This window comes from Arachis stenosperma, chromosome 3 (genome assembly GCF_014773155.1).
Source record: "Arachis stenosperma cultivar V10309 chromosome 3, arast.V10309.gnm1.PFL2, whole genome shotgun sequence".
NCBI classification, from domain to species: Eukaryota; Viridiplantae; Streptophyta; class Magnoliopsida; order Fabales; family Fabaceae; genus Arachis; species Arachis stenosperma.
The window spans coordinates 63,892,456-63,902,362 of NC_080379.1; the positions used below are offsets into that span (position 1 = coordinate 63,892,456).

General features: G+C 38.1%; 1 protein-coding gene across 1 annotated transcript; it reads left to right on the forward strand.

Moving 5' to 3' along the window:
* Positions 1–2,719: 2,719 nt before the first annotated feature.
* Positions 2,720–3,181, forward strand: LOC130966202 (uncharacterized). Its single transcript, XM_057890982.1, has one exon. The coding sequence runs from the start codon at positions 2,720–2,722 to the stop codon at positions 3,179–3,181; it is 462 nt and encodes a 153-aa protein (XP_057746965.1).
* The last annotated feature ends 6,726 nt before the right edge of the window (positions 3,182–9,907 follow it).

Genomic DNA, 9,907 nt, shown 5'->3' on the forward strand with positions numbered 1-9,907 from the left:
TACTGCTGGAGCCATCATAGATGTCCAAAAGGGTGAACTCACTCTTAGACTACATGATGAGCAATTGGTGTTTAACGTATTCAAGGCAATGAGCTATCCATCAGAATCACTAAAGGAATGCATGAGGGTGGATGTAGTGGACATTGCAGTACAAGAAACCTTTGAGGAAACAACAAAGGAAGTGGCAGAGGAGGAGTTCACCAAGGATATTGAAGTTAGTGACATCAAGGCTGCTGAAATAACCATGCCAAGCATGCCAGAAAGAGTGAAAGAAGAGAAGGAAGCACCAACACCTGAGCTCAAAGCATTGCCCCCTAATCTCAAGTATGCATACTTGGGTAGTGATGAGAGCCATCCTGTTATCATTAGCTCTGCCCTGAGCCAAGAACAGGAAAAAGAATTGATCAAGGTGCTACAAACTCATCAAGATGCCATTGGATGGACCCTAGCTGATTTGAAGGGGATAAGTTCATCCATATGCATGCATAAAATCTTGTTAGAAGAGGATGCTAGACCCTCCATTCAAGCTCAGAGAAGATTGAATCCCGTCATGAAAGAAGTGGTACAAAAGGAGGTCATGAAGTTATGGCAGGCAGGGGTAATCTACCCCATTTCTGATAGCCCATGGGTTAGTCCCATCCATGTAGTTCCCAAGAAAGGTGGCATAACTGTGGTGCCAAATGAGAGGAACGAACTCATACCCACAAGAACTGTCACTGGGTGGAGGATGTGCATAGACTACAGGAAGCGCAATGAAGCCACCAGAAAAGATCATTTCCCACTCCCATTCATGGATCAGATGCTTGAAAGGCTTGCAGGACATGCTTACTATTGCTTTCTGGATGGATACTCAGGCTATAATCAGATAGTAGTTGATCCAAGAGATCAAGAGAAAACATCATTTGTTTGTCCATATGGAGTTTTTGCTTATAGACGCATGCCCTTTGGATTGTGCAATGCACCTTCCACTTTCCAAAGATGCATGCTGTCCATCTTTTCGGACATGATTGAAAAATTTATTGAGGTTTTCATGGATGATTTTTCTGTGTTTAGAGATTCTTTTCCTAGCTGCCTACACCACCTTGCCTTGGTGCTTAAGAGATGCCAAGAGACCAACCTAGTATTAAACTGGGAAAAGTGTCATTTCATGGTCACAGAAGGAATAGTCCTTGGCCACAAAATCTCTAATAGAGGCATTGAGGTGGACAGAGCTAAGGTGGAACTCATTGAAAAACTACCTCCACCAAGTAATGTCAAGGCAATTAGGAGTTTTTTGGGACACGCTGGCTTTTACAGAAGGTTTATTAGAGACTTTTCTAAAATAGCCAAACCTTTGAGTAACTTGCTTGTCTCTGATACACCTTTTGTATTTGATAAAAATTGCATGCTAGCCTATGAACTTTTGAAGCAAAAACTTTCCTCTGCACCTATCATTGCCCCACCTGATTGGAACTTACCTTTTGAACTGATGTGTGATGCATCAGACCTTGCTATTGGGGCAGTGTTAGGACAAAGGAAAGACAACTTGGTACATGTGATTTATTATGCCAGTAAAGTCTTGAATGATAACCAAAGGAATTACACAACCACTGAAAAAGAACTCTTGGCAATAGTCTTTGCATTTGACAAATTTAGATCCTATCTCATTGGATCTAAAGTCATTGTCTTCACTGATCATTCAGCTTTAAAATACTTACTTGCTAAACAAGAATCCAAACCAAGACTTATTAGATGGGTTCTTTTGTTGCAGGAATTTGACATTGAAATCAAAGACAAGAAGGGTGTAGAGAACAAGGTGGCAGACCATTTATCAAGGATACCATGTGAAGAAGGAAGTACACAAAGCACACATATAAATGAGTGCTTTCCTGATGAACAACTCATGGTAATTCACAAAGCACCCTGGTTTGCAGACATAGCAAACTTCAAGGCCACTGGGAGTTTGCCGTTGGAATTTAACAAGCATCAAAGGAAGAAATTGGTAAATGATGCCAAATACTTCATCTGGGACGAACCATACTTGTTCAAAAAATGTTCGGATGGCATACTCAGAAGATGCATATCAGAGGAAGAAGGAAGGGAAGTCTTATGGGACTGCCATGGCTCCACTTATGGAGGACATTTTGCAGGAGAAAGAACAGCAGCTAAGGTTTTGCAGTGTGGTTTTTATTGGCCCACTATCTTCAAAGATGCAAAGGAACTAGTGAAGCACTGCCATGAATGCCAGAAAGCGGGGAACCTGCCAAGAAGAAATGAAATGCCACAACAGTTCATTCTGGAACTTGAATTGTTTGATGTATGGGGGATAGATTTCATGGGACCCTTTCCCACCTCATACTCAAATAATTACATTTTTGTGGCAGTAGACTATGTCTCCAAATGGGTTGAAGCAATAGCAACTCCAACCAATGATAATAAGGTAGTCATGAACTTCCTAAGAAAACACATTTTTTGCCGTTTTGGGGTTCCAAGAGCAATCATCAGTAATGGAGGAAGCCATTTCTGCAACAAACCATTAGAGGCATTGCTTCTAAAATATGGAGTCAAACACAAAGTAGCCACACCATACCATCCACAGATAAGTGGGCAAGCCGAAATATCTAATAGGGAACTCAAAAGAATCCTGGAAAAGATTGTGGGAACTTCAAGGAAGGACTGGTCGATTAAGCTAGATGATGCTCTTTGGGCATATAGGACAGCTTTCAAAACACCAATTGGAATGTCTCCTTACCAACTAGTATATGGAAAAGCTTGCCATTTGCCACTGGAGTTGGAGCACAAGGCATTCTGGGCCTTGAAACTCTTGAACTTGGACAGCAAAGCTGCTGGAGAAAGAAGGATGTTGCAAATTCAAGAGTTGGAAGAATTCAGAGCTGAAGCTTATGAGAATGCCAAAATTTACAAAGAAAGAGCAAAGAAGAAGCATGACAGCAACATAGCCCCAAGGAAATTTGAAGAGGGACAAAAAGTATTGCTCTACAATTCTAGGCTGAAGCTATTTCCAGGGAAGCTAAAATCAAGGTGGTCTGGACCATTCCTTGTCACCAAGGTCTCCCAATATGGACAAGTAGAAATCATGGAAGAAAAGTCACAACGAACCTTCACTGTGAATGGTCAAAGACTCAAACATTACTTGGGAGATGTGGAGGAAAAGGACAAGGTTAAATATCACCTCAACTGAGGAAGCTGACCGTCAAGCTAATGACGTTAAAGAAGCGCTTGTTGGGAGGCAACCCAACCTGAGGTAATACTCCTTTGCTGTTTCTTTTATTTGTTTCAATAAAAAGGTGAAGTAGTTTCTGTGCATTGCAAAGAATTAAGTTTGGTGTTTCACACCAAACAATGAATTCGTGGATCAATAATTCAAAGGGGAATGTGTGACTCTAAGTTTGGTGTTCCACCATACAGATCAACTGAACACAACAACCTTTGAATTCTAAGCAATCACAGAAATGCTTAAAATCCTTAGCAGTAACTTCATTCCAAGGAGAATTCAAGGATTCAAAGAGTAGAGGAGTAAGTAGGAGACTAAGTTTGGTGTTCACACACCAACTTAAGACTCAGACACTTGCCCATACATAGTTGAGCTAACCACTCAAGTGCTTGAGAAGCAAGCAACTTCATCACTCTTTGCAGGAAAGGAAACAAGGATCTTAGAAAGAACATGAAGCAACAACTAGGAGAAGAAGGAGAAATCAAATTGTTTCCTGGCAACAAAGAGAAAACAAGAAATTTCACAAGGTGGTGTTGTTCCTTGACCATTCTTTAAAAGGCAAACAAAAGCATGCTTGTTCTGGTTTAAACTGTAATTGTTGAATCTTTCTGGAATGTGAAGTTTTTAGTATGAGTGTTGGTTTACTGCTTTGAATAAAGTGAATGTCTAGATGTTTGGATATAACTTCACCTTCTTAAACAAATGCTTTCCATGCTTGTTCTGTTTCCAAAAATAAAAGAAAAGTTTGAACAAAAGTAACTTGGCTCATTTAGTGACAAATCAAGTAGAATTAAGTGGTGGTATGCATGCTTGATTGTTTAGTCAGCTCACTGGAAATTGAGTATAGAATTATCATTTTTGTGTAGAAGTTTGAATACTGTCTATGGATCTTGATGAATAAATGTCTTTGGCCATGAAAAAGAAAGAAAAAGAAGAAGAAAAAGCCACTGAAAAAGGGCAACCAAAAAGCAAAAAAAAATGAGAAAATAAGCTAGGCACCAATGGTTTGAACTTCTGAGACAAATGCCTGTGGTGTTTATGTATTAAGGATATGCTTGGATGAATAGGTTCTGAGGAGTGTTTCAACACTTGGTAACTTGGGTTAACTAACCCGGGATTATCAACCAAAAGTCCATTATCAAGAGCAACCTAAATACAAAACATTTAGTCACACAAAGAGGTGTTGGGCACCAATGTCTCAAGAAGAAATGTGAACTAAAATGCCTGTAGTGGATATGTGTAGTGCACTGATAAGAAAAAGAAAATGCCAAAGGCTTGTGCAACACATGACACTGAGCAAACAAGGAGCAAAGGAGCTCTAAGAAAAAGAAAAACAAAGAAGGGAAAAGTGCCAAGGACATAAGAATAACAAGAGGCCATAGCAGTGTTTAATGGATGCAGTGAAAAAGTGATAATCTTGCCTGATAAGAATGAAAAAGTGATGCTGCAACTTTCTGCATAAAACCCTTCTGATGAACTTCAAATGCTTGCTAATATAGCCAATGTAATTGCTTCTGTTTCATACTTTCTTCTCAAATAACTCAGGACTTGCTTAGGGACAAGCAAGTATTAAGTTTGGTGTTGTGATGCCAAGGCATCTTAGGCTAGTTTCACTAGCATTTTTCTGTTAGTTTTAGTTGTTTTATGCATTTTCTTGAGCTTAAAGTAACCAAGAATGGTTAAATGAATAACAAAGCAATGAACCATCCAAACAGTATGATTTTGATGCAAATTCCATGAGTTTTTAGTTATATTACTTGAATGCTATGAATGGAAGATTTCTCATGAAATTTTGCAAGACTTTGATGCAGTTGTTTGGATGATTTCAGGGAAGAAGAGGCTAGGCAAGGAAGCAACAAAATCAATAAAGGAAGCTTGAATATCACATGTGGAGTTTAAGTTCCAGTTTAAGCTTAAACTGGAACTTAAACTGCCAAGCCATATAATGCTGGGAACTATCAGTGGCGTTTAAGCTCCAATTTAAGCTTAAACTGAAGCTTAAACGCCAAAATCATGAAAGCTGAGGAAAAGCTGAAAGTGGCGTTTAACCTCCAGTTTAACCTTAAACTGGAAGTTAAACACCAGAAATGAGAAATGCACCAGGGAGCCATTTCCACGTTTAAGCTCCAGTTTAACCTTAAACTGGAGCTTAAACGTGTTCGACCAAATTTTCCTCCAGGGTTGCTTTCTTCATTTCCACGTTTAAGCTTCAGTTTAACCTTAAACTGAAGCTTAAACGTGTTCGACCAAATTCTCCTCCAGGGTTGCTTTCTTCATTTCCACGTTTAAGCTTCAGTTTAACCTTAAACTGGAGCTTAAACGTGTTCGACAATTCCACACTCCAGGGTTGCCTTCTTCCATTTCCACGTTTAAGCTTCAGTTTAACCTTAAACTGAAGCTTAAACGTGTTCGACTACTTTACCCTCCATGGTTGCTTTCTTCCATTTCCACGTTTAAGCTTCAGTTTAACCTTAAACTGAAGCTTAAACGTGCTTGAATTATACCACCTCCAGGAGTGTCCAACGTTTAAGTTGCAGTTTAAGCTTAAACTGCAACTTAAACGCCACTATTTGAAAAGGTTTCTGGGCCAAAGATATTGCAGTTTAAGTTAGCATTTGAGCACAAACATTAACTTAAACGTACTCTGGTATGAAACCCAATTGAATATCATGGTTTATGGGATTGGGCCTGAAGAATTGATGAGTCTGGAATTTCAATTTGTTGAGTCATGTGTCATTACTTGATTATCACTAAGTTGGCTCAATGAATGTTACAGAATTGGATCAGCAGCCTCATCAGGATTATGGATCATAAACCCAAAGCAAAAGGAAATCAGGGAAAGGCCTCAAAGCCCAAGAAACACAACAGAAGCTCAATTTAGAAAGTGTATAAATAGGATAGAATTTAAGTTAGTCGGGGATTTTTTGGATCATTTTTCTAGTTTTCATACTTTTTGTAATTGAATTCAGAGCTATGACTCACTAAACCCCCTTTCATTGGGTTAGGGAGCTCTATTGTAATTCAATGAATCAATAATAGTTTTTATCTTCTTCTTCAATCTTTTCTCTTGAATTTTGTTAGAAAGCTTCTCGATCTAATTCCATTGGTTAGTTGTCTTGGGAAAGAAACTATCCATAATTGGAATCCTTCGGAACCTTGGGAAAGGAATGGAGGATTCATGCTAGAGAAGCTTTCTCACAGTGAATTGGATTGGGGTTTGGATGGATATTGTGACATGTAATCCTACCAAATTGTGGTTCATGAAACTGTGTGGTATAATCAGTGATCAAGCATCATCTCTTCTTATGAACATTTAAACTAAGGGATTGGGAATTTGTTTGTTTTTAGAGAGAATTGGTGAGCCAAGGGATTGGGATCCAATCATATAAGATTGCCAAGCAAAATTCAATGAATGCATTGGTTGAGGAAGGGATAAAAAAATGTTTTGATTCGGAGATCTCAATATCTCCTGAAACCCAATGAATTCCCCATTTCTGATCTACCACTTTCTCTTTACATTCTGCAATTAAATTCATGCAATTACCCCGATCCCTTTTTAATTTCAGCAATTTAGCTTCTCGCTCTTTAATTCATGCAATTTAAGATTCCGCAAATTTCAATTTCTTACCAATTACGTTTCCCGCAAATTTTACATTCCGCAATTCTCATCTCAATCTTGATTCCGCTCAACTAGAACACACTTCTAATCCGAATTGCTCACTCAACCAATCCTTGTGGGATTCGACCTCACTCTATTGTGAGTTTTTACTTGACGATAACCGGTGCACTTGCCGGAAGGAATTTTTGCCGATCGTGCAATTTCCTAAAATCGTAGCATCAGTTAGTGACAGACGCAAAAGAATCAATGGATTCTATTCCAACCTGATTGAGAACCGACAGATGATTAGTCGTGCTGTGACAGAGCGCGTTGAACATTTTCACTGAGAGGACGGGACTGTAGCCACTGACAACGGTGATGCCCAACATACAGCTTGCCATGGAAAGGAGTAAGAAGGATTGGATGAAGACAGTAGGAAAGCAGAGAGATGGAAGGGACAAAGCATCTCCATACGCTTATCTGAAATTCTCACCAATGAATTACATAAGTATCTCTATCTTTATGTTTTATGCTTTATTCATAAATCATCCATAACCATTTGAATCTGCCTGACTGAGATTTACAAGATGACCATAGCTTGCTTCATACCAACAATCTCCGTGGGATCGACCCTTACTCGCGTAAGGTTTATTACTTGGACGACCCAGTGCACTTGCTGGTTAGTTGTGCGAAGTTGTGATAAAGAGTTAAGATTGCAATTGAGCGTACCATGTTGATGGCGCCATTGATGATTACAATTTTGTGCACCAAGTTTTTGGCGCCGTTGCCGGGGATTGTTTGATTTTGGACAACTGACGGTTCATCTTGTTGCTTAGCTTAGGTATTTTTCTTCAGAGTTCTTAAGAATGAATTCTAGTGTTTCAAGGTGATGTTCTTATCATCACCAAAGCTGATTGATTCTCATCAATTTAGCTCTTGAATGTAATGTCCTGCTGAAGCTTGGCTAGCCATGTCTAATTTCTTTAGACTAAAGCTTTAGACTAACATTGCATGATTCCTGGAATTCTCATTAAGAATTTTGATACCCTTATTTTCTTTTTTTCAATCAATTTTCGAAAAAAAAAACCAAAAAAATTTACAAAATCATAAAAACCAAAAATATTTTATGTTTCTTGTTGAGTCTAGTGTCTCATTTTAAGTTTGGTGTCAATTGCATGTTTCTTTTCTTCTTGCATTTTTCGAATTCATTCATGTATCTTCATTGATCTTCAAGTTGTTCTTGATGATTTCCTTGCTCTGATCTTTAAATTCTCTTGACTTGAGTGTTTTGTATTTTCTCATATTCATTCTCATTTTGTTAGTGTCAATAGTATACAAACTTCTAAGTTTGGTGTCTTGCATGCATTGTTTATTTGATTTTAGTTACATTTTGATTATTCCTCATAATTAAAAAAATCCAAAAATTTTTAATTTGTGTCTTTTCAAGTCAATAATACAGAGAATTGAAGATTCAGAATATTCAGCAGAGGAATTATACAAAAAAAAGTTGGGCGTTCAAAACGCCCAGTGAGGAAGGAAAACTGGCGTTTAAACGCCAGCCAGGATACCTGGCTGGGCGTTTAACGCCCAAAGAGGTAGTGTTTTGGGCGTTAAACGCCAGAATGGATATCATTCTGGGCGTTTAACGCGAGGATGGCACAAGAGGGAAGATTTTGTTTTTAACTCAAAAAATTTTTCAAGTTTTCAAAATTTTTCAAAAGCAAATCTTTTTCAAATCAAATCTTTTCAATCATATATTTTCAAAATCAATTTCTTTCTTTTTCAAAGATACTTGCTAACAATTAATGATTTGATTCAACATTTCAAGTATGTTGCCTTTTCTGTTGAGAAAGGTTTAATGTTTGAATCATATCTTTCCTTGTTAGCCAAGTCATTAATTTTCAAAATCAAATCTTTTTAAATTGTTTTTCAAATCATATCTTCTTAATCACATCTTTTTTTTTCAAAATAGTTTTCAATCATATCTTTTTAAATTTCTAATTTCAAAATCTTTTTCAAAAATCACTTGATTTCTTTTCCACTCTTAGTTTTCGAAAATCAATTAGTATTTTTCAAAATGTTTTTAAAATCTTTTTAATTTATTTTCGAAAATTTCCTCCCCACTTCTCACATCCTTCTATTTATGGACCAACACTCCTCCTCAATGAACAATTCGAACTCTATCTTTCTTGAAAAGTTTGAATTCTTCTACCTCTTCCTTCTATTCCTCTGACACCTCAAGGAATCTCTATACTGTGACATAGAGGATTCCATATTTTCTTGTTCTCTTCTCTTTCATATGAGCAGGAGCAAAGACAAAAGCATTCTTGTTGAGGCTGACCCTGAACCTGAAAGGACCTTGAAGCGAAAGCTAAGAGAAGCTAAAGCAAAACTCTCTCTAGAAGGCCTAACAGAGCTCTTCAAAGAAGAAGAAACCATGGCAGCTGAAAACAACAACAATGCCAACAATGCAAGGAAGGTGCTGGGTGACTTTACTGCACCTACTCCCGACTTCTATGGGAGAAGCATCTCTATCCCTGCCATTGGAGCAAACAACTTTGAGCTTAAGCCTCAATTAGTTTCTCTAATGCAACAGAATTGCAAGTTTCATGGACTACCATTGGAAGATCCTCATCAGTTTTTAGCTGAATTCTTGCAAATATGTGACACTGTCAAGACTAATGGGGTTGACCCTGAGGTCTACAGACTTATGCTATTCCCTTTTGCTGTAAGAGACAAAGCTAGGATTTGGTTGGACTCACAACCTAAAGAAAGCCTGAACTCTTGGGAAAAGCTAGTCAATGCCTTCTTGGTAAAGTTCTTTCCACCTCAAAAATTGAGAAAGCTTAGAGTGAAAGTCCAAACCTTCAGACAGAAGGAAGGTGAATCCCTCTATGAAGCTTGGGAAAGATACAAACAATTGATCAGAAAGTGTCTTTCTGACATGCTTTCTGAATGGAGCATCATAGGTATCTTCTATGATGGTCTGTCTGAACTGTCCAAGATGTCATTGGATAGCTCTGCTGGAGGATCTCTTCATCTGAAGAAGACGCCTGCAGAAGCTCAAGAACTCATTGAAATGGTTGCAAATAACC

Bases quoted from the DNA above. Each gene is read 5' to 3' on its own strand.
- LOC130966202 (XM_057890982.1), top strand. From the start codon at position 2,720: ATGTCTCCTTACCAACTAGTATATGGAAAAGCTTGCCATTTGCCACTG.